Below are 25,511 nucleotides of genomic sequence, written 5' to 3' on the forward strand. Positions count from 1 at the left end.
TCTACAAAATAAGATTAAATTAACCAATCAGCTGAAAACCATGTCATGTAGTTATATAGTATCTATAATACACCTATGATATGTATGTAATAAATCACTTTTAATTCTAGAAACAAAATGAGACTTTTGTTACTAACTAAATTTAAAATTATTAAATCATTTTAGAAACCTTTTGAACAGGTTACCACCAGAACTTTTTAGTGTGGAATATAAGTACACTTTGATGGGTATTGACATTTGCTAAGGGGCCTTCATAATAGGGTGCAGTCACTTAGGTGACTCAGTCAGCTGAGCCTCTGGTTCTTGATTTCAGCTCAGGGTCATGAGATCCAGCCCTGCATTGGACTCCACACTCAGCGGGGAGTCTGTTCAAGATTCTATCTCGCCAGGTCTCTCTGCCCCTCCCACCCCCCCACCCCACTCCCTCTTTCTGTCAAATAAACAAATAAATCTTGGGGCGCCTGGGTGGCTCAGTGGGTTAAAGCCTCTGCCTTCAGCTCAGGTCATGATCCCAGGATCCTGGAATCGAGCCCCATGTCGGGCTCTCTGCTCTGCAGGGAGCCTGCTTCCTCCACTCTCTCTCTCTGCCTGCCTCTCTGCCTACTTGTGGTTTCTCTCTCTGTCAAATAAATAAAATCTTTAAAAATAAATAAATAAATAAATCTTTATTTTTTTAAAAGATTTTTATTTATTTATTTGACAGAAAGAGCAAGCACAGAAGCAGGGGGAGCTGCAGGCAGAGGGAGAGGGAGAAGCAGGCTCCTGCTGAGCAGGGAGCCCAAATGAGGGGTTTGATCCCAAGACCCCTGGTGACCCTTAACTGACGGAACCACCCTGGTGCCCCTAAATAAATCTTTAACAATAAGTAAATAATTAAGTGTGTGCAGGCTCAGCTGGCTGTCCACAGTCATAGAGCATGTGACTCCTGATCTTGGAGGTGTGAGTTGGAGCCTCACACTGGATGTAGTGATTACTTTTTTTTTTTTTTTTTTAATTAACAAATAGGGACTCCTGGGTGGCTCAGTTGGTTAAGCAGCTGCCTTCGGCTCAGGTCATGATCCCAGCATTTTTGGATCGAGTCCCACATCAGGCTCCTTACTCGGCAGGGAGCCTGCTTCTCCCTCTGCCTCTGTCTGCCATTCTGTCTGCCTGTGCTCGCTCTCTCTCCCTCTCTCTCTCACAAATAAATAAATCTTTAAAAATAAATAACAAATAAGTGTGCACAGACAATATGTACGTGCTAACGTAACATAATATGAAGTACCTGATACCACCTTTCAAGTCATCATACCAAAAACGTTCACTGGAATCTAATCAAGATTTAAGCTCCAACGTCCAGTTTACAGGAACTTTCAGGGCACAAAGGAACAGTCACATGACATGTAAAACAATCAAACAAATCCAGGGAGACAAACTTTGCCACGCCTAGCCTGATTTCATCAATAAGTCAATGTCATGAAAAACAAAATGGAATAACACAAAAACGCAATGGGCAGGTGATGACCCCTAAGAAAATAGTAGAGGTCGGCAATGATGAAAAGGGACAAGCAGGAGTATGTGTATGCTGACAAGTACAATCATCAGTGAAGTATTCTTGCCAAAAAAATGAATCCAAATAAAGTCAAACCTGCAGCTCTATCAGTTTACAGGAAATACAAGAGACAGAGAATATGTTAAATAGTATCTTGGGGATGTAATCTGCAAACTCTAGAATGTGGATAACTCTATAGAACAAATAGTCTATTTTCTTCAACCTGATTTTTCAAGAAGAGGGAAAAGGAACCCACAGATTAATAGAGTTTCAAGAAATATATCAAGGAGGGGTACCTGGGTGGCTCAGTGGGTTAAAGCCTCTGCCTGCCTGGGTATGATCCCAGGGTCCTGGGATAGAGCACCTTATAGGGCTCTCTGCTCAGCAGGGAGCCTGCTTCCTCCTCTCTGCCTGCCTCTCTGCTTACTCGTGATCTCTGTCTGTCAAATGAGTAAATAAAATCTTTAAAAAAAAATAAATAAAGAAAGAAAGAAATATATCAACGAAAAGCAGGGTGTGGGCCTTGTTTGCATTTTGGTTAGAATAAGCCAACAATTTTTTAATGGGAAAATTTGATTGGATGTTGGATTATATTTGGGAATCATTATTAAGTTTTTAAGGTATTATGGATGGATGGATGGATTTTTTTAATGCATACTTAAAATATGGTTTTTAAAAGCCGTCTTTTAGAGAAAAGTTACTGAAATATTTATAGGCAAAAGACTATAATGTCTATGCTTTGCTTCAAAATCATCCAGGCAGAGAGGCATGGGAGACACCATGAGAATGTAGATGGAGGCCTGGAGTTCATGCTTCATGTAGATGGGTGATGAGAATTGGAGTTCATGGCACTATTCTCTTTTTTTGCATATATTTTAATTTTTCCCTCATAACAGGGTTTTTCAAAATGTTCTCAAAAGAACAGAGCTAAATTAAAGGGGACTTATAGCAAAATGTATGGGATCCTTCTGAACAAATCAACCTTAAAAGACAATTTGGGGACAACTGGGAAAATTTTGAAATTTGGAACGATCACTGGAGGATATTGGGGAAATAACATTATATCTGATAGGTACAATAATGATATCAAGATTTTTAAAAATCTGTTTTTTAAATTATGCCTAATTAAATATTTAAGGACTGACTATCTTAACACCTCCAGATGGCGGGACCATCTCTACCATCCTTGAGGCTTGCTCATGAAAATAGCCTCATAAGCAGTTAGAGCTTTCAGTTAGCTAACTTGGAAAACAGGTCAGTTGGAATTAGCAAGAAGTCTGCATTGACAATATTTTCCAGGAAACTGTTTTATAAATGGTGAACACAAACAATGATTCAAATAAATTTCCAGGATTGTTTTCCAGCAGAACTTCTATAATTACAACACTGGATGCAGTTAGAGAGCAGAGGATTGGGGAGGGGTAAAAAGTACATACTACGTTAGGAAATCTAGGAGTATTTATCTTACTGACATCTTAAACTCAGCCCTGTGTAACCCGGTGCCTCTGAACCCTGACTGCACACTGGACTCGCCTGAGGCTGTTGCAGAAAACACTGATGATCAGTTTCCACACAAGCCATTTGGATCAGAATCCCTGGAGCACAGGCACTTGGCCATATTTTAACATTCCCTGAGTTATTCAAATTTACAGCCAGGTGGAGAACACAAGTGTAGTCCTCTGTTCCTCACCCAGTTTTATCACATGCAAAATGGCAGTAGTATCTTCCTTTTTAACAGCGTGTGAGTTATTGTGGGAGACCAATAAAACTGTATATGTGAAAGTACATGGAAGGCTGGCTCAGTCAGTGGAGCATGCGACTCCTGATCTCGCTGTCCTGAGTTCGAGCCCCATGTGTGGTGTGGAGCCTACCTAAAAAAAAAAAAAATTAAGTACATGGAAAAGTATAATGTTTTATGTAAATGTAATATCATATTCTCACATTAGCAACCAATGTATAATAATCCTTTAAAAAGGTTTACTTCTTGGACTGTTTTATTAGTTTGTTGCAGTTTAAATATGACCCAGAATCATATAAATCATATAAATTCCTTGGTGAATAGTCAAAGGTGACTAACTGCTTGTCATTAGCCCAGATCAAGTCAGCATTGATATTCAGAAGCCCAAACTAATTAGTCCTTAGTTTACTTAATTACAAAAATTACAAGCATCTATACATATAAGCATTACACACGTAAGCATTACACATACAGCTGTCATAGAAACACAATAAATAAAATATAACTAAGGTTAAGTTTGGCTGCCCAAGGAAAAGAAGGAAGAAGGCTCACATTTACTGATCACACTTTGTGAACTAGGCATTTTTATGTATCTCATCTCAATTAACAGGAGGATTAACCTACCAGTATTTTTATTTTTATTTTTTTTAAGATTTTATTTATTTATTTATTTATTTGACAGAGAGAGAGAGATCACAAGTAGGCAGAGAGGCAGGCAGAGGGAGAGGAAGAAGCAGGTTCCCTGCTGAGCGGAGAGCACGATGCGGGATTCTATCCCAAACAGGCTCCATCCCAGGACCCTGGGATCATGACCTGAGCTGAAGGCAGAAGCTTTAACCCACCGAGCCACCCAGGCGCCCCTACCATAGTATTTTTAAAACATTAAGTCATGAAATCAGCTCAATGGAACATGACCAGTATTTCCTGGAAGAAGAATGAAAGTATAAGAGTGCAAGAGAAAAGGGGGTGAGGGGACAAAGGGATCCAGGAAGGTCTTGAAACACCTTGTCTCTAGGTATTCAAGTTGGAAAGGGCCTGCGCTGAAGCATTATACAAACGTTAATCTCCCCCTCTCAATGTTTAGGCAGGCATTTGATCAACATAAGCGTAGGTGACCAAAGTGGTTACCAAAGTTTTAGTTTCTCAGAAGTCCAATAACTCCAGCCCTAAGAAACTGATATGGAGTGGCGCCTGGGTGGCTCAGTCAGCCCTCAGTGGAAGGGCGTCTGCCTTCCACTTAGATCATGATCCCAGGGTCCCGGAATCGAGCCCCGCATGGGGCTCCCTGCTCGGTGGGAATCCTGCTTCTGCCTCTCCCACTCCTCCTGCTTGTGTTCCCTCTCTCGCTGTCTCTCTCTCTATCAAATAAATAAATAAATCTTAAAAAAAAAGAAAGAAAGAAAGAAATTGATATGGAAATTCTGAAGGCAACTCTTTGCCCCTACCCCATGCCCATTTAAACACACACACACACACACACACACACACACACACTTCAAAACTTCCATGTTTCTTTGTGTAGCTCGAAATATAAAAGCCTGAATTTGCCTTTGACATTTGGAAAAAAGACCTTGGGCTTTACAAATGTAAAACCAAGATTTCATTCTGGAATAGGGAAGGAGTTAAACAATTCTGCTTGAGGGGACACTAGAAAGGCAAACTTTGTTAAGGAGCTTAGACTGAATCCTAATGGAAGGAGGAATCCTTGAAGTCTTTAAGAAAAGAGGTGACATGATCAGATCAATCTTTTCAAAGATCATTCCAGTGAACTGGGTTGAGGATTTCTTTTTTTAAAAGATTTTATTTATTTATTTGAGAGAAAGAAAGAGAGCAGGCATGCACATGCACACACACACACACACACACACACACACACACACACTTAAGCAGTAGGGAGAGGCAGAGGGAAAAGAAAACTAAAGCCCAATCCCAGTACCCTGGGATCACGACCTGAGCCAAAGGCAGACACTTAACTGACCAAGACCAACCAAGCCACCCAGGCGCCCAGGGTTGAAGATTTCTATGAGAGGCTATCCATGGCCATGGGTGAACCTGCTTACAGGCAGCAGCCTCAGGAAAAAGACCTCTGCTCCCAGGTATCCTCTACCTGCCACACTAAAGATCTATCATGTCACATTATGCATATTTGAGAGGAGTATCACAAAAGATTGGAATTCTTGTTTAGGCTATGATTTAAATGTAATATTGTTCTGGCAGTAAACCATGTAGTCTTAGAATCATCAATTATAAAGATAATGCTCTTGGGGCACCTGGCTAGCTCAGTCAACTCTTGATCTTGGGGTCATGAGTTCAAGCCCCACATTGGATGTAACACGCAGGTTAAAAAGTACAAATAGGGGCGCTTGGGTGGCTCAGTCAGTTGAGTGTCTGTCTTTGGCTCAGGTCATGACCCCAGGGTCCTGGGATGGAGCCCCATATCAGACTCAGCCCCATATCAGCTCAGCAAGGAGTCTGCCCCCACCATCTGCCTGTCCCCCAGCTCATGCTCAATCTCTCTCTCTCTCAAATAAATAAATAAACTCTTCAAAAAATAAAAGTACAAATAAATAAATAAACCTTTTAAAAAGCCCTTTATAACTGAAAGACTGAAACAGAATTAAAATTTATTGTTATTTAATAAGTTTATTTTACACTTGACATCAGGAAAATGACATTATGAGATGCAGTGATATATTATGTTAGTTCTCGCAAGCTAATAAGAAAAGGATAAGGGCTGCCATGACAGGTGAATATGAATTTGTGTCAAATGAAGGCTACGTGACATCACGGCAAGCAATGCAAAAGCCAGTTTCACAGTGGTTTTCATGTCCCAAGTCCAATAAAAAATTGAAGTTTCTAAAGAAAACTGAATAATGGCCAATTATTATTTTATTTTGGCAGGGGTAGGGGCAGAGGGAGAGGGAGAGAGAGAGAGAATCTTCAGCAGACTCCACAGGGGCTCAATCTCAGGATACTGAGATCATGACCTGAACTGAAATCCAATCAAGAGTTGGATACATAAGTGACTAAGCCACCCAGGTGTTGCCCCCCACCTTTCTTATGGTTATTCATTTTTAAAGTTATGTGACTGAATCATTTGAACGTTTATTTATTTCCTTTAATAATCTAATACAAAGTTCTGGGCTAAAACAAGACATTTTTTTCTAACATCTGCAATATTGAACTTGAAGTCCAGATATGATTTCCTGTTACCAATTCTAGCAATAATTGTTATTTGTACATTTGATTCAGATTTAAGGTGACACTAAGTTAATCATAAGAAAACAAAATACTTTTATGAAAATATTAAGAGATATCTCATTAAATTGACTTTAGGAGCACACTCTCTGGCAAAGATTTGTAAAGTATTAAGTCTGATTATCCCAAACAAGTAAACAAACCTTGAAACTATTAATATCATTTTGCATTTTTGGCGTGGTAAGCTTACATGTACAGGCACATTCTGTATGTGTTAATACTACTGAAAATAAATTACACTAGGAGATTAATTAAAGAACCTAAACTGGGCCATATTTTTTCTACTTTTCTCCAACATTGGTGATTGTAGCTTAGCAAACATCACTCATCAATGTGAACTGTTTTGAGTTTATGGTTATTTAATTTATAAGTTTATTCTGATTTTATCTTATAAGCACTAGAAGCAAAAGAAGATTATAAACAATTTATGCATTGAAGTTACTTTGGATAAAAATAACATGTCATCATTGAGGAGGAGGTATTTTCTGTGTAAAACAGGATGAACAAAATCAAAAGGTGGGACGAACATTAATCATTTTAAGAAATAGTGTTCTAGCGGGGCGCCTGGGTGGCTCAGTGGTTAAGCCGCTGCCTTCAGCTCAGGTCATGATCCCAGGGTCCTGGGATCGAGCCCCGCATCGGGCTCTCTGCTCAGCAGGGAGCCTGCTTCCTCCTCTCTCTCTCTCTGCCTGCCTCTCTGCCTACTTACGATCTCTGTCTGTCAAATAAATAAATAAAATCTTTAAAAAAAAAAAAAAAAAAAAAAAAAAAAAAAAAAGAAATAGTGTTCTACCAAATGCTCAGTCTTGCTTAAAATAGATTCAGTTGGGTGTGTCACCCAAAGCCAGTAAAATCCTAGTCAATATACTATCTCTAGAGTTGTAAGAAACAGATGCAAACCATACAGTTATGGTCTCAATACAAATGTGAGATACTGTCTACACAGAATAGATGCTTAAGAAGTGCTTCTACTTAGGTGGGAGATGGTGAAATAAGATAATAATACATAATGTTGTAACAGTTCCAAGATTGGCCCAATAGCCATGAGTAATGATTTTGAGTCTTTAAATCAAATTCTAGGGGCGCCGGGTGGCTCAATGGGTTAAGCCTCTGTCTTCGGCTGAGGTCATGATCTAAGAGTCCTGGAATCTAGCCCCGAATAAGGCTCTCTGCTCAGCAGGGAGCCTGCTTCTCCCACCCCCTGCCTGCCTCTCTGCCTACTTGTGATCTCTCTCTCTGTCAAATAAATAAATAAAAATCTTTAAATCAAATTCTAATTTCTTAAATGATGAGTACATCCTTACTGTATAATCTTCTGTACATAGAAGAACATATAGAAAAAGTGAAACTCTAGTATTCACTTGCCTCCCAATCTTACTCCCCAGCCCAAAAGACTGTTAATGGTTTGATGTCTGTTCATCCAGACCTTTTCCTGTGTATTTACAGATGTGTGCAGGTATTCCATTTTAGCTTGTTACATAGATGGGATTATACAGAGTGTATGCTACAGGTAGCTTTTGTTCTTCTTTATATATCTTGGACACATTATTTTTTTTAATTTTATTTACTTATTTGAGAGAGAGTGTGTGTGTACAAGCAGTGGGGAGGGACAGAGGGAGAGGGAAAAGAAGACCCTGGAATCATGACCTGAGCTGAAGGCAGACGCATACGACTGAGTCACCCAGGTGCCCCATTGCTACCCAGGCGCCCCATTGTTACTATTTTTTAACAGGACTTTGATTTTCTCTCTCTTTTTCTTAACCTGCTGCCATTCTTCTGTCCTTTGGTGGTCAACAGTAAGAATGAGGATCTCTTAGTCCCAAAGCAGTACATTATCTTTCAGGATATAAGTTTACAAACACAGCAACCAAATTAAAAAATATTGATGGAAATGCTAAATTTCACTTAGGGGATTGTGAAAACAATGGTACTTTTTTCCCTATCTCTATTCGTTTCCTTGGTGTATTAGCTTGCTAGGATTGCCAAAATAACCACATCTGGGGGAGCTTAAACAATAGAAATGTATTTCCTTACAATCCTGGAGGCTAGAAGTCTGAGATTAAGATGTCATCAGGACTGGTTCTTTCTGCAAGTTCTGGGTGAGAATCTGTTCCAGGTCCCTTTCCGAGTTTCGGAGGGTTGCTCCCAGCTGCATCACTCCAATCTTATCACATCATGCTCTCCCTGTGCATCTCTGTATCCAAATTTTCCTCTGTCTATAAGAACATCAGTCATAATGGATTTAGGGCCCACTCAAATCCAGTATGACCTCATCTTAATTATATCTGCAAAGACCTCATTTCCAAATTCATAGGTTCTAGGTAGACATAACGAGGGGGGACACTATTCAATCCAGTATACTATCTCAATTCACAGACTCCCTGGTTTAAGTAGAATCTGTACTAAGTCTGAAAGAGAGAAATGAAAAAAATAATAATATAAAATGAGAGAAATGAAAAATGTTAATGGTTTCTGTGTGAAATTATGGATTTTTTCCTCCTTATCTCTATTGTCAGAATGTTCTAGAACATGATTTTATTACTTTTAGAATAAAAAATAAAGAAATAATAATATATTATTGACTTTAAGCATTGGCAACTTTTTAGGTAATAAAATTGCCTTTGAACTTGGCCTTGGATAATTTTATTGGCATAAAGGGAAAGGGACCCGGGGGGAAGTAAAAGGGGTGAGGCTCCTGGTTTATATACCTGTTAAGTTACAGATTAACCTGAAAAGTCTCTTTCAAGGAGAAACATACTGTCATGTTTAATTATTTTAGTGTAAAAAGAAAATGTACAAAGTCTCATAGACTTAAGGAATCCTTGGATAAATACAAACTCCAAATGCCATATAACAATGAAATTTAAAAACATCAGTGAAGATACCTCATTAAAAAGAGGTAGGGACCCCTTTATTTGTGTTCACTGAATTTTTTGACAAGGATGTTAAGTACATTCAATGCAGAAATAGTCTTAACAAATGGTGCTTGGAAAACTGGATTTCCACAAGTTGGACTTCAACCTCAGACCTATATATAAAAATAAACCCCAAATGGATCACTGACCTAAATATAAGTTCAAAAACCACAACACTATTACAAGAAACAGAGATGAGTCTTCATGATCTTGGCTTTGGCAAGAGATTCTTAGATATGACACCAAAAACATAAGTAACAAAAGATAAAACAGATAAATTGGATCTCATCAAAATTTAAAACGTGTGCATCCAGGAAAGTCATCAAGAAAGTAAAAATAGGGGCGCCTGGGTGGCTCAGTCATTAAGCATCTGACTTCAGCTCAGGTCATGATACCGGAGTCCTGGGATTAAGCCCCATGTTGGGCTGCCTGGTCAACGGGGAGTCTGCTTCTCCCTCTCCCTCTGCTCTTCCCCCAACTTGTGCTCTTTCTCTCTCTCTCTCACACACTCTCTCTCTCTCTCTCAAGTAAACAAACTTTTTTTAAAAAGAAAGTAAAAAGACAACCTACAGAATTGGAGAAAATATTTGCAAAGCATGTATCTGAGGATATCATAAATATATTTTAATATATCATGAATATATAAAGAGCTCCTAAACTCAACTAAAAGACAACCCAATTGAAAAATGGGCAAAGGATCTCAACAGAAACTTCTCCAAAGAATGGTCGATAAGCACATGAAAAGATGCTTGACAACACTATGCTTAGGGAAATGCAAATAAAAAAACACATAAGATACCACTTCACATTCCTTAGGAGAGCTAAAATAAAAAAGATGGACAATAGGGGCAGCTGGGTGGCTCTGTCAGTTAAGCCTCAACTCTTGATTTCAGCTCAGGTCATGACCTGAGGGTCATGAGATCCAGCCCCACATTGAGCCCCATATCAGCTCCATGCTCAGTGGAAAGCCTGCTTGAGATTCTCTCTCTCTTTCCCTTTGCCCCTCCAACCTCCCCTGAGCAATCTCCTTCCCCTGCTCTCACATAAATAAATAAATAAATAAACGTTTAAAAAAGATGAATAGATAAAGATTTATAGGAATACTATGCAGCCATCAAAAGAAATAAAATCTTGCCATTTGCAATGACGTGGATAGAAATAGAGGGTATAAAATATTTTATTTTAAAAATAAAAGTGTTTATTTTTAAATAAACATTTAAAAAAGGGTAGGTAGACAGGGGAGCCTGAGTGGCTCAGTAGATTAACCAACACCTTCAGCTCAGATCAGGATCTCAGGGTCCTGAGATCAAGCCCCGAGTCGGATTCCCCACTCAGCAGGGAATCTGCTTCTCCCTCTCCCTCTACCCCTCCCCACCCCCAGCTCGTGATCTCACTCTCAAATAAATAAAATCTTCTTTTAAAAAGGTAGACAATAATCAATGTTGACATAGATCAATGGAACAGAATAGAGAGCCCACAAATAGACCCTCAACTCTATGTTTAATCTTTGACAAAGCAGGAAAGAATGTCCAATGGAAAAAAGACAGTCTCTTCAACAAATGGTGTTGGGAAAATTGGACACCCACATGCAGAAAAATGAAACTGGACCATTTTCTTAGGCCACTCACAAAAATAGACTTAAAATGGACAAAAGACCTCAATGTGAGACAGGAATCCATCAAAATCCTTGAGGACAACATAGGCAGCAACCTCTTCGACCTCAGCCGCAGCCACTTTTTCCTAGAAACATCGCCAAAGGCAAGGGAAGCAAGGGCAAAAATGAACTATCAGGACTTCATCAAGAGCAAAAGCTTTTGCACAGCAAAGGAAACTTAACAAAACCAAAAGACAACTGACAGAATGGGAGAAGATATTTGCAAATGACGTATCAGATAAAGGGCTAGTATCCAAAATCTATAAAGAACTTATCAAACTCAACACCCAAAGAAAAAATAATCCAACCAAGAAATGGCCAGAGGACATGAACAGACAATTCTACAAAGAAGACATCCAGGTGGCCAACACATGGCCATGAATAGTATACATAAAAAAGTGCTCCACATCACTCAGCATCAGGGAAATACAAATCAAAACCACAATGAGATACCACCCCCACACCAGTCAGAACAGCTAAAATTAACAAGTCAGGAAACGACAGATGCTGACGAGGATGCGGAGAAAGGGGAACCCTCCTAACACTGTTGGTGGGAATGCAAGCTGGTGCAACCACTCTGGAAAACAGTATGGAGGTTCCTCAAAAAGTTGAAAATAGAGCTACCCTATGACCCAGCAATCGCACTACTGGGTATTTACCCTAAAGATACAAATGTAGTGATCCGAAGGGGCACGTGCACCCGAATGTTTATAGCAGCAATGTCCACAATAGCCAAGCTATGGAAAGAACTTAGATGTCCATCAACAGATGAATAGATAAAGAAGATGTGGTATTTATTTATAGGAATACTATGCAGCCATCAAAAGAAATGAAATCTTGCCATTTGCAATGACGTGGATAGAAATAGAGGGTATTATGCTGAGTGAAATAAGTCAACTAGAGAAAGACAATTATCATAGGATCTCCCTGATACGAGAATTTGAGAGGCAAAGTGGGGGGTTTGTGGGGTATGGAAGGAATAAATGAAACAAGATAGGATCAGGAGGGAGACAAACCATAAGAGACTCTTAATCTCACAAAACAAACTGAGGGTTGCCAGTGGGAGGGGCTTAGGGAGAGGTTAGTGGGGTTATACACCAACCCTGGTGTATATCCCCTATACACATAGGGGGAGGGTATGTGCTATGGTGAGTGCTGTGAAGTGTGTAAGCCTGATGAGTCTCAGACCTGTACCCCTGGGGCAAATAATACATATATATTAATAAAATAGTAAAAGTTTTTAAAAAGAGGGATAGTTTTAAAGAAGTTTTTTAAAAAATCAGTGTTGACAAGAACATAAAGAGATTAGAATCCTTACACTGCCAGTAGAATTATAAAATGGTACAGCCACATTGGAAAAGTTTGAGAGTTTCTCAAAGTGTTAAACATAGAGTTACCAGATGACTCAAATTTTACTCCTTGATATATACCTAAGAGACCTGAAAACATATGTCCACACAAAAAAATTGTGGATAAATATCCATAACAGCATTATTCATAATAGCCAAAAAATGTAAACACAAATGTCCATCAATGGATGGATGGAAAACCAAAATAAGGTATATCCATCGGTACAGTGGAATAGTATTCAGCCATAAATAACAATGAAATACTAATACATGCTACATCATGAATGAACCTTGAAAGCATTATGGGAAGTGAAAGAAGCCAAGCACAAAAAGCCACATATAAGAGGCACCTGGCAGACTCAGTCGGTGGAGCATGTGACTCTTGATCTCACTGTTGTAAAGCCCCATGTTGGGTGTAGAGATTACTAAAAAATAAAAAAAATTTTTAAAAGCCATGTACTGTATGACTCTGTTTATATGAATGTCCAGAATAGACAAATCCATAGTACCAAAATAGATTAGTGGTTACCAGGGACTGAGGGAAGGAAGGATCAGGGAATCACTGCTAATAACTATGGGGTTTCTTTATGGAGTGATGAAATGTTCTGGAATTAGATAGTGATGAAGGCTGCATAACCCCATGAGTATACTAAAAACCACCCTATTAAAGGGTGATTTTTATGTTGCGTAAGTTACACATCAATAAAAAGCCCATAAGAAATCAAAATGTTTGATAAATGTGTACCCACTTAAAAACCTATTGTCATGTTTTACAGAAATTAAATTTCCAATAGAAACGTAAATCTAGTTGCTTGGCACATTTTTGTACTTCGTGAAATAATTATACTAAGCAAACATAGTATGTTTCACTCATTCTCAAGAGGTCCTATGTAGTGTAAAAAACTTACCAGCAGAAACTTTTGTATATTCTCACATTGAAAAACCACACACATGGGGCACCTAGCTGGCTCAGTTGGAAGAGCATGGAACTCTTGATCTCAGGGATCGTGAGTTGGAGCCCTACACTAGGTGTAGAGATTACTAGAGAAAGTGAATTTTTAAAAACCCACGGGTGCCTGGGTGGCTCAGTTGGTTGAGCGACTGCCTTTGGCTCAGGTCATGATCCCGGAGTCCTGGGATTGAGTACCACACTGGGCTCCCTGCTCAGTGGGGAGTCTGCTTCTCCCTCTGATACTACCCCCTCTTGTGTGCTCTCTCTCTCACACTTCCTCCCTCTCAAATAAATAAATAAAATAAAATAAAATAAAATAAAAACCCACACAGACAATAAAGACAGTCTGGTAGCTGGAGCTATCAGCAGATCTCTCAGCTTCCCTGGGATAAACAAAATGAATAAACTGACCCTGGAGTGAGATTAGCATGCCAGAGGGTCTGGAAGTGCACTTGGGATCAACACCATGGAAAGGAGGGGAAGGAAGCATGATAGGGCAGGGGGAGAAGGTGGACTGTGATGAACTCTCAAGGTTGGCCCCAGGGAACCCCAAAGGAACTTCAAAGCTGGATGGCCCTTCAGCATTGTCCTAAATTGGGGCAAGAAGGCTGGGCCTTTTATATTATCACTTTTTTTTTTTAAGATTTTATTTATTAATTTGACAGAGAGAGATCACAAGTAGGCAGAGAGGCAGGCAGAGAGAGAGGGGGAAGCAGGCTCTCCGCTGAGCAGAGAGCCGAATGTGGGGCTCAATCCCAGGACCCTGGGATCATGACCCGAGCCTAAGGCAGACGCTCAACGACTGAGCCACCCAGGCGTCCCTGTATTACTATCTTGATTAGTCCCTGGATACAGGTGCCTTGGGGAAGGCAAATAGCTCCTTTCATTCTAGGAACTCCTAAAGGAACTGACAGCTGAGGGCTTCTTGCAGGTGGTCCTCCCAATGACTATAGGATATATTTAGTTCATTCCTAAAGGCAGCTCTCGATGGTGCATCACTGCCTCCACAACCTATGCGAGAATGCTTGGGAAGAAAACTAGCACTTACCAAGAACTACGTATCAATCATTTGCATAGACATTATCCCATTTAATCTCAGAACCAGAGGTTACTCAATCTCAAGGCCACATACCTAATGATGTTAGTGGGAGGAGGAGCCATACCTGACTCCAAAGCTCTTTCCTCTATATCACATTTGCCAAGGGACTCTGGAAATTAGATGTTTCAGAAATATTTATTGATCCATGTCTTAAAATTGGCATCTTTGGGGCGCCTAGGTAGCTCAGTTAGTTAAGCCTCTGCCTTTGGCTCAGGTCATGATTCCAGGGTCCTGGGATGGAGCCACACATTGGGCTCCGTGCTCCCCGGGGAGCCTGCTTCTCCCTTTCCCTCTGCCTGCCTCTCCCCCTGCTTGTGCTTTCTCTCTGTCAAATAAATAAAATCTTTAAAAAATTTTTGACATCTTCCTGGAGTACCTGGCTGGCTCAGTGGGTGGAGTGGGCAACTTTTTTTTTTTTTTTTTAACTTATTTATTTGTTTATTTATTTATTTATTTATCAGAGAGAGAGAAAGCGAGCACACAAGCAGGCAGAGTGGCAAGCAGAGGCAGAGAGAGAAGCAGGCTCCCTTGAGCAAGGAGCCCAATTCGGGACTTAATCCCAGGACCCTGGGATCATGACCTGAGCCAAAGGCAGTGGCTTAACCAACTGAGCCACCCAGGCGTCCCTGAGTGGGCAACTCTTGATCTCAGGGTTGTGAGTTTGAGCCCCATGCTGGGTGTAGAAATTATTTAAAAATAGAATCTTAAAAAAAAAGAAAAAACTGACATGTTCTCAACATCTATTATCTACCAGGCACTGGGAAGTTACAGAAAAAAGACAAAATTTCTGCCATAGAATTAACAGGCCACATGAAGTCAAGAATATAGAGACAAGTCAGCATGTCCCGAATTTCTCTTTAGCCATATTCAGCTGACTGGGTACAGGAGCAGAGTTGTGGAGAGTTGAACTCAACTGAGATTGAAATTCCGCCATATGAGTACTATAAGGCAAAAGAGGTTAAAGGAAAATTTGACAGGATATTCTTGAAAATGTATCATTTTTTGCTTATTTATTTTGTCTTTTATTATGACACTGTCAACTATACTCAGTATTAGAAAGAATATAATGAACTCCCATGAGTCTATCACCCAAATCCAACAATTAAAAACATTTGCAACCTCCTTTCATCTATTCCTCCACACACTTTCTCTTCAAGAACCTTTTTTTTTCTAAAAGATTTTATTTATTTATTTGACAGGCAGAGATCACAAGTAGGCAGAAAGGCAGGCAGAGAGAGAGGAGAAAGCAGGCTCCCCGCTGAGCAGGAAGCCAGACGTGGGGCTCGATCCCAGGACCCTGGGATCATGACCTAAGCTGAAGGCAGTGGCCTTAACCCACAGAGCCACCCAGGCACCCCTCAAGAACTTTTTTTAAAGGGTGGCTCAGAGGGTTAAGCCTCTGCCTTCAGCTCAGGTCATGATCTCAGGGTCCTGGGTTTGAGCCCCACATCGGTCTCCCTGCTTAGCAGGGAACCTGCTCCCCTCCCACTCTCTGCCCGCCCTCTGCCTACTAGTGATCCTGTCAAATAAATAAATAATTTAAACAAACAACAAAAAAAGAACTTTTTAAAAAGATTTTATTTTTAAGAAATTTCTACAGCCAACATGAGGCTCAAACACACAACCTCGAGATCCAGAGTCATATGTTCCATCAACTGACCCAGCCAGGCACCCTTCTCTTCAAGAATTTGAAAGCAAATAAATCCCAGACATCCTACCAATTCACCCATAAATACTTTGAGACATATCTCTCATAAGTCCTTTTTTTTTAAAGTGAGGACTTTTTTTTTTTTTCAAGATTTTATTTATTTGTTAGAGTGAGAGAGAGAGAGAGAGAGAGAGAGCGAGCGTGCACAGAGAGGCAGAGTGGCAGGCAAAGGCAGAGGGAGAGGGAGAAGCAGGCTCCCCACGGAGTAAGGAGCCCAATGCGAGACTGGATCCCATGACACTGGGACTGTGACCTGAATGGAAGGCAGCTGCTTAACCAACTGAGCCAACCCAAGCGTCCCTGAAGTGAGGACTTTTAAAAACCATAATCAAAATGCCTTTATCACCTACGACAAACTAACAATAATACTTCAATCTTAACTAATTCTCAGTCCATGTTCAAATTTTGCAAAGAAATGATGATAATGATTGGCAATGAACTTAAGCTGGCTAAGGAGAGAAGGAACAAGGGAGGCTCTGGAGTTAGGAATCCTGGAAAGGTGGCTGGATCAGGAGACTGAAGGTCCTAGGGGTGGGCACATTATTGCAGTTAGAAGCCCTCAGGGAGTGAGCTGGAGGGGTTGGAGGTGGTCCCACTTTCATCTGGGTCTGTGGTTCAGTCACAACAGTCTTCTTTTCCAATTGATTAGATGAGACCAACTCCTTCGAATCTAATAATCTCTTTCCCACAATCTCATCCATATTAACTCCACGGCCTGACCGTCCCGGGACAATCTGCAGACGAAATGAGGTCCTCCTTGTACACACTTGGCACTCCTTCAGAGCCCTTCTAATCATAATCTCAAAACTATAGGAACACGTGTGTGTTTGAGGATCTCACTCGGTTCAGACCCGTCTCCTTTGTTCACTGCTGTCACTGCCAACGCTTTGGACAACGTCAGCAGGGCACGCTCCATAAATACTTGTTGGACAAAGGAGGGAGGGTGTTCAATAACTGCAAATGCCACAGACTTCTAAACCCACCACGGTTTCTAAGAAAGCTTCTAAATTACTCTCAAGTGACAGGGGCCATTTCCTCACTTGTAAAAGGATATAAGGTAGGAGGGCCATGTCAGTTAATTACTTTAAGACTAAATTTGGCCCCTCCTCCCTGTCGTCTTGGAGAAACAACGCTCTAAAAACTCCTTATCAGCCCCAATCCGCTCGTGCATAATGAAAACGATTCACGTGGGTTTAAACACCAGGGTCTCCCGTGGTGGTTTACCTCATTCTAAAAAGAGGGTTTACCTAATTCTAAGATGGCCACGAAGGAGTAGGCCCAGCGGTCAGATTCTCCGAGTCGCGTGGGCAAACGCGCGGGACCGCGCCTCTGGAGGAGGATCTTAACCACGCAGAACGGAAGTTCCTGAGCCTTCAAACCCGCGGGGAAGCAAGTCGGCAACGGACCAAGATGGCGACGCCCAGTGAGGGGCAAGCTTTTGCCGCGGGGGTTGAAAAGAATTGGGGTGCAGTTGTTCGCTCCCCAGAAGGGACGCCCCAAAAAGTCCGGCAGCTGATAGATGAGGGGATTGCCCCGGAAGAGGGAGGCGCGGAAGCGTGAGTTCGCGGGTCCATCGTGGCTCCGGCGCCGGCGGGTTGGACAGGGTTTGGGAAACGCAGGCCTGGCGGGGGATCCTCTGGGTGCTACTCGGTTGGCGGGGATGGCTACGTCCCGGACTGTGGAGGAAAATGGGTTTCCTACATTTACTCGGCTTTAATCTTCTCGGGATGTACTGCCTTCCGCACCACGCGCGGAATTTTGCCCCCAGACAGGTTTTGGAGGGAAGGAAATAAAAAAGAGGACCGCTAACTGAATATGCACCTGACGTCTCAGTTGGGTTTCTTCAGCTTTTCTTGAGCCTTAGATACCTTTGGCAGCCTGATAAAGCTTATTAATCCCTTCTCAGAATATTTTTAAGTGTATGAATTAATTTACATGGGATTACTAAAAAAACAGTTACGTTGTAATACAGTTATCAAGATAGTAGAATTTAAAAAGTGATGCAGTGGGGTGCCTGGGTGGCTCAGTCAGTTAAGCGCCTGCCTTCTCCTGGGGTGGTGGTCCCAGGGTCCTGGGATCAAGCCCCTCTTAGGGCTCGTTGCTGGGCAGGGAAGCTGCTTCTTGTCCCTCTGCCCCTCCCCCCAGCTTGTGCGTGCTCTCTCTCAAATAAATAAAGTCTTTTTAAAAAATAAAACAAAATAATAAAAAGTGATGCAGTAACATGGTTCATTATTAAAGAGTTATCATCTAGGAATGTCTGCGAACTACCATAATTTTGAAGTAATCATAAGCATAAATGACATTTCAAACGTGCAACCTTAATGTGATGACAAAATATCTGATTTCCATTGGTTACATACTCAGAGTTACTGCTGATGGTACTATATTTTGTGGGTTTTTATTACTTTCATTCATAATTGAAGGAAATGCTAAATTTCAGTTTATTTTTTATTTATTTATTTTTTTAAAGATTTTATTTATTTGACAGAGAGAGATCACAGGTAGGCAGAGAGGCAGGCAGAGAGAGAGGAGGAAGCAGGCTCCCTGCTGAGCAGAGAGCCCAATGCGGGACTCGATCCCAGGACCCTGAGATCATGACCTGAGCCGAAGGCAGCGGCTTAACCCACTGAGCCACCCAGGCGCCCCTAAATTTCAGTTTAGAGGTTAGTAACATAAATGTCACTTTTTTCTCATCCAAGTTTATGGATCCTCTCAATTTCTTTAAAGAACCACACCTCCCTGAGGCTCTCTGACTCTCCGTGAAAGTCTGAGTTTATTTCTTTTGAGTTATAGTAGTTGGTGTAACCCTTTTTTTATTAAAATGACTTGTCCTCAGTAGTTCCTCCCTCTGCCTCCCACATGCTGTTGAAATACCTTTCGCTGAAAATAAGATAATTGTTTTGTTGGGGTTTTTCTCCTTGAATATTTTTCATAAAATTGCCTGAAGATCTTTACTTTTTTTTTTTTAAGATTTTATTTAGTTATAGGACAGAGAGAGCACAAGTTGGGGCGTGGCAGGGAGAGGGAAAAGCGGGTTGCCCTCAGAGCAGAGAGCCCGATCCGGGGCTGGATCCCATGACATTTAACCAACTGAGCCAGCCAGACACTGCTAAACATCTTTACTTTGATTTGAGTTTTCAGATTAGTTCTTTTTTGGAAGAGTGGGTACGAAGAGTCGACCCAGGTAGAAATATCAAAATTATTCTTCCTGTGTTAAAAGACTTAAATTTCTAAGGTGGTTCAAATTGTATAATGTATAGAAGCCTTGCATCTAATTTTGTGTTTACTGAAATTGTGTGAAATACTATTGGAGACCAGTGAGTGAGCTAGACCAGTTTGCTGGTATAGATTAGTAGGTATGGCCAAACTGAAAAGAGATTTGAATGCCAGACTGAACAATTTGGATTCTATTTAGTCAGTATTGTGAAACCATTGATAATTTTAAGCAGAGGAATGACATAACTGAAATGATTTTTAGAAAGGTTAAAATCTAGTGTGGCGTGATTGATGCTATGATGTGCCTCAAAGTGAGGTACAAAACGTTTGGGCAAAGTGATGCTCTGGAAGGATTACCAAGAGTTCTGCCACTTTATTTTAGGAAGGACACATCTGCCACATTCCAGTCAGTTAATGGATCGCCCCAAGCAGAACAGCCTCCATTGGAATCTACAAGCAAAGAAGCCTTCTTCAGCAGAGTGGAAACATTTTCTATATCCTTTTTTCTTAGGTCATGTGAGCTGCACTTTCTCCCTGCTCCTGGAACGTTACTCCTCCCCTTACTCTGATGTTTTAAATTCAAAATTAAACTTGGTAGGGGGCACCTGGCTGGCCCAGTGGGTAGAGCGTACAATTCTCGATGTCAGGGTTGTGAGTTCAAGTCCCATGTTGGGCATGGAGCCTAGCTAAAATTTTGAAAAAAGATAACTTGGTAGGAAATTTTATAGGAAAGGTAGCATCATAAAATGTTATTCCTCAAAGGAATATTTGAGATGACCTGACATCGCTTCTGGGTCTTTTGACAACAATCAAGTGTTGAGATGACCTGACCTTTTCACAGAAGAAAACACTAAGAACTTGAGAGCAGAAGAAATAATAATAACACTTTAATGTAACATGTTTTCACATATATTATCACATTTGATCGTCCCCTTCAGCTTGTGAAAATAGGTATTATTATTTTTATACTTACTCACAGAAGAGGAAACAGTTTCGGGTAGGTTATGTGACTTGCCTCTGGTCAAGCTGCTGGCAAATGGCAGAGCCAGGGTTACAGCGTAAGACTATTGGTAGCTAAACCTAATGTTTGTTTGTTTGTTTTAAGATTTTATTTATTTATTTACAGACAGAGATCACAAGTAGGCAGAGAGGCAGGCGGGGTTGTGTGGGGTAAGCAGGCTCCCCACCAAGCAGAGAGTCCAATATGGGGCTTGATCCCAGGACCGTGAGATCATGACGCAAGCCGAAGGCAGAGGCTTTAACCCACTGAGCCACCCAGGTACCCCAAAACCTAATGTTTTTTGAGATTGCCTACTACACTTCCTGTCTCTTTCCGTATTTTCCTCTGTATATTGTCTATTATTACATAACGAAATTACACTACAACTTAGTGGTTTAAAACAACCAACCACTTATATCACAATTTCTGTGGGTCAGGAATGTTGGTTGGATCCTCTAGTTTAGGGTCTCTCACAGGCTGCAGTCGAGATGACAGTTGACCTGTACTCATCTTCGAGCTCCACTAGGAAAAGATGCACTTCCAGGCTCACTCACGTGGCTGTTGGACTGAGGGCTTCAGGGCTATAGTGGCTGTTGGCTAGAGACCTCCCTACGTTCCTTGCAAAATGGGTCTCTCCACACAGACATTTCACAACATGGCAGCTGGCTTCCATCAGAGCCAGCAAGTGAAAGCATGAAAGAAGCTAGACTCGTTGTGACCTGATCTCAGAGGTGACATCCCATCACTTTTGCCCTTTATTCACTAGAGTGATTTTTTTCAAAAATACGAAACGATTACTGACTTGCAGACTTTGTTGCAAATGTTTTCCTACAAACAAGGACTTTTTCCTACAGAACTCAACACAGCCATCAAAATCAGGAAGTTTCACTTAATAAATTACTACCATCTAACCCTCAGCCTCTAGTCATTTCAACAGTTGTCTTAATAACATTCTTTATAACAAAAAGAACCAGCTGAGATTCCTGTTTTTCCTTGAGTTTCATGATTGTGATGCTTTTTGAAGATGACAGTCCCGTTGTTTTGTTGAGTGTCGCTCCCATCCGTCTGCTCTTTCCTTCCAGTTAGATTCAGGTAGTGTAGGAGCCTCCCAGAATGGCACTGTGTCCTCATTGCATCTCATCACGTGGCACAATGATTTTGACTTTTCCCTTTCCTGGCAGTGATTCCTTTGAGCACTTGATTCAGGGACTGTCTCTCATCTTTTCCACCGTAAAGTAACTCTCTTCTTTCTTTGTAATTAAAAAGTGCTTTGTGCAGAGGTGCTTTGAAACTACACAAATATCCCTTTCCTCATCAAACTTTGTTAAGTAGTAATTTATTCATAGCAGCCTGGGTTGCTTTTTTTATTTAGTGGATTATAATCCATTATTCTCATGATATGTTTTGATACTCCAGTGATCCCTGATTTGCTAAGTGGGAGCCCCATGGGGATGTTCTTTCCACCCTACTTGGCTTCAACACCTCAAGGTGAGCAGCCCCTTTTACCCACCTTGGGAACTGACACCTGGCCCTGAGCTGCCTCCCCTCACCCCCCTGGCTGTCCTTCTTGCTCACCACTTGATGGCTTTATGAATAAATTGCTCAGGAAGAGGACGGTATTTTAAACATCCTTCTACTGCTGCTCCTTGGAATAATTCCTGATTTTTTAAATCATCATTTTTTAAAAGATTTTATTTATTTGACAGAGAGAGAAAACAAGCAAAGCAGGGGTAGGGGCAGAGGGAGAGAGAGAAGCAGGCTCCAGGGGGCCCGACATGGGGTTCAGTCCCAGGACCCTGAGATCATGACCTGAGCCAAAGGCAGACACTTAACTGACTGAGCCACTCAGGCACCCATATTTCCTGATTTTTGTTTGGTACTTAGAACCATTTTCTTTGGGTCTTTTTCGTTTTCAGCGGATATAAATTGATCACCACTTTAGATGTGACAGTCATTTATGTAACACAGCTGGTTAAGTAATTCTGTTACTTTTATTTTATTTTAATTTTTTTAGTTTATTTATTTACTTACTATTTCTTTAAGAAGATTCCCAGCTTGGAGCCCTTTAGCGTTCATATCTAAATTCTGTTTTCTAGCCTTCTTTCTGTTTTCTGTTTTCTAGCCCTCTTTTGCTGAAATTGAAACATTTTCAAATTCTTACATTTTGAACATATAAAATACACAGGGCTTTGTAGAGAAAAAATACATAATTGTTCCCCTCTGGTCATTTTTCAAACAACTTTCATTATTCTGTGAAGTATGTGTGCTTTAAAAGTAGTTTTTTCACACTTTTCTTAGTGCTTTTCCTCTTAATCTGTTTATCCCCATATATACAAAAGAATGAGTTAAAGTTTTAATTTCTGACTTACTCATTTTAATATACCTGCAGCATGTTTTTCTTAACATGAATACTCTCTGAAATGGGCAGGTAAGCCCTCTGAGCTGTCTCCACTCGTCTGTGCGAAATACGGCTGGGTCACAGTGGAGTGTGACATGCTGAAGTGCTCCAGCTGCCAGGCTTTTCTCTGTGCCAGTTTACAACCAGCTTTTGATTTTGACCGATGTGAGTATAAAGCACAAATTATACTTTCCTCCATGTTCACAGATACTAGACGAATTTTTCCTGAAAGACCAGTCACCAAAAAAAACAAAAACAAACAAAAAAAAAGTCACCTGTGTTGGATTGAAGAATGTGTACTGTCTCATAGATCAAGGTGAATTTGTGATTGTCTTCATCTTAATTATTAGCTTCGGTTACTATTTTTTTTTTTTTAAAAACGAAGCTACTTTAGAGTGTACCTGACTTTATGCATTCTGAGGAACTAACAACAGGGTATGTTTACTTTATGGTTCCAAAGTATATACTCAGACAAAGAGACAAGGCACTTTGATGAAGCCTGGTGCTTGGAAATACCCTGCCTTATAAGGTACATGCTGTCTCCTTTGTTCTTGATCTTGGGATCTTGCTCTAGAACTTGTTCTGTGAAAAATATTAAGATTATATAGTGCTAATATTTTCATATCTTTTAACATTATCTTAGTCATTTTTGTTTTTAATTCTGTCTATATTCTTAAAAGTTCTTGGCCATTTGATTTTGAATCTATATAACGTTTTCTAATTCAGTACTCCCTTTGTGGGTTTCAGATAAGGACCGATGTGCTGAGCTGAAGAAAGCCTTGTGCACCGCCCATGAGAAGTTCTGTTTCTGGCCAGACAGCCCCTCCCCAGGTACTCATTTCCAGGATCTCCCATTTACCATGTCTTCTTGGTTATTGCATTTCTAATATTGCCTGTATCTTTGTGAAAATCTAGTCTTTGAGGTTTCTTTTCTTCCTTTCTATTTGTGCTTTTCAAGAACTTAACATTCATCCACTTGTTATTACTAAGCTTTATTATAGGCAATCAGCATGCCTATAGCTCAGCCGTGTAGACATTATCCTACATAATTCTCACAGGGGCCCTGGGAGCTAGATTCTTAACCCAGTTTTGGGGGTGAAGAAACAGAATCAACTGGTGAGGAGGCAAAACTATGGTTTTATCTGATTTCAAACTGTCTGCTTTTCCCATCATAGCAAGCAATCATGTTCTCCCCAGGCTTCCTTTGGTGCACTAATGGTGGCAGTTAAAGGGGGTTCCGTAGCTAAAGCAGACTTACAGGAAGCCAGATGAGTGTGATTACAAACATAGTTTATCACAGTGAAATGACACATTGTGACAACAGCACTGAAGCTAAAGACTGCCTGTAGAAGGGCCTTGAAAGGCACACGCCCTTCAATTGGGTGACTTTGTGATTGTCTTCACTCTAATTATTAACTTCAGTCGTTCCTTTTTTTTTTTTTTTTTTTTTTTTTTTAAGAACTAAGCTACTTTAGAGTGAGCCTGACTATGTATTCTAGGAAACTAACATCAGCGTATGTTTTCTTTATGATTCCAAAATTTATACTTAGGCTAAGAGACACAGCAGGTTTATGAAGCCTCACACTCTAAAATGCCCTGCCTTAGAAGATACATGATAGCTCCTTTGTTATTGATCTTCAGATCTTGATTTAGAACTTGTTCTTTGGGGGTGCCTGGGTGGCTCAGTGAGTTAAAACCTCTGCCTTGTCTCAGGTCATGATCCCAGGGTCCTGGGATCGAGCCCCGCATCAGGCTCTCTGCTCAGCAGTGAGACTGCTTCCCCCACCCCTCTGCCTGCCTCTCTGCCTACTTGTGATCTCTGTCTGTCACATAAATAAATAAAATCTTAAAAAAAAAAAAAAGAACTTGTTCTGTTAAAAAAGTATGGTGATGCAGTTGCTAATATTTTTATATTTTGAAGTTATTTTAGTTATTTTTCATCATGTCTGTACCCTTAAAAGCTCTTGGCCTTTAAGTGTTTGTATGCACAAAAAGCCCAAAATGTAGTAACAAGTGGGATTTTTAAAAAAAGATTTATTTACCCATTTTAGAGAGAGAGAGTGAAAGCATATGCATGAGTGGGGAGGGGGATAGAGGGAGAGAACCTTCTAGCAGACTCTCACTGAGTATGGAGCCTAATGCAGGGCTTGATCCCATGAGCCTAAGATCATGACCTGAGCTGAAATCAAGAATCAGGCGCTTAATTGACCAAACCACCCAGACACCCCAGCAAGTGGGATTTTTAAATATTTCACTGGGGCACCTGAGTGGCACAGTTGTTTGGCTCAGGTTGTGATCTCAGGGTCATGAGTTCGAGCCCTGCGTCAGGTTAGTTCTCAGCACAGAGTCTGCTTGAGATTCTCTCTCCCTCTACCCGCCCCCACCCCGCTCTCTCTCTCAATAAATCTTTTAAAAATAAATAAATATATCTTTTACTGGTCACATAGGCTTATTCCTGCTGAGTAACCAGCCTCCACAGCAGAGCCCTCCAGAGGGCTTACCAAGACCAGGGGCAAAACTTCATGCCTGCAGACATTAGTGCTATGCAGGTGTACCTTTTGTTTCAGTAGGACAGCTCAGGCCAATTCCAGGGTCACTGATGCCTGGGAATATTCCATGAATGACCACTAAGAGGAATAAATAGATTGAAAGTGGGGGCGCATGGGTGGCTCAGTCAGTTGGGTGTCTGCCTT

General features: G+C 40.8%; 1 protein-coding gene and 1 long non-coding RNA gene across 4 annotated transcripts in view; one reads left to right on the forward strand and one right to left on the reverse strand.

Moving 5' to 3' along the window:
• Window positions 1–10,923: 10,923 nt before the first annotated feature.
• LOC309845727 lies at window positions 10,924–17,571 on the reverse strand. Its single transcript, XR_014301475.1, has 2 exons — window positions 17,452–17,571; window positions 10,924–11,182 (listed from the first exon to the last, which is right to left on the reverse strand). It is a non-coding gene; the product is annotated as an uncharacterized lncRNA (long non-coding RNA).
• Window positions 17,379–25,511, forward strand: part of ZC3HC1 (zinc finger C3HC-type containing 1) — a 19,321-nt gene continuing 11,188 nt past the window's right edge. The window contains exons 1-4 of one of the 3 annotated variants that reach the window (XM_082694013.1): window positions 17,456–17,760; window positions 19,803–19,936; window positions 23,026–23,134; window positions 23,566–23,649. In XM_082694013.1, the coding sequence (XP_082550139.1) occupies window positions 17,724–17,760; window positions 19,803–19,936; window positions 23,026–23,134; window positions 23,566–23,649 (364 nt within the window). In that variant the 5' untranslated portion in view covers window positions 17,456–17,723. Of the gene's footprint in view, window positions 17,761–19,802; window positions 19,937–22,832; window positions 22,984–23,025; window positions 23,135–23,565; window positions 23,650–25,511 lie in introns of all 3 variants that reach the window. The other 2 variants (XM_082694012.1, XM_082694014.1) reach the window with 2 other exon arrangements.

This window comes from Mustela nivalis, assembly GCF_964662115.1.
Source record: "Mustela nivalis genome assembly, chromosome: 12".
NCBI lineage: Eukaryota > Metazoa > Chordata > Mammalia > Carnivora > Mustelidae > Mustela > Mustela nivalis.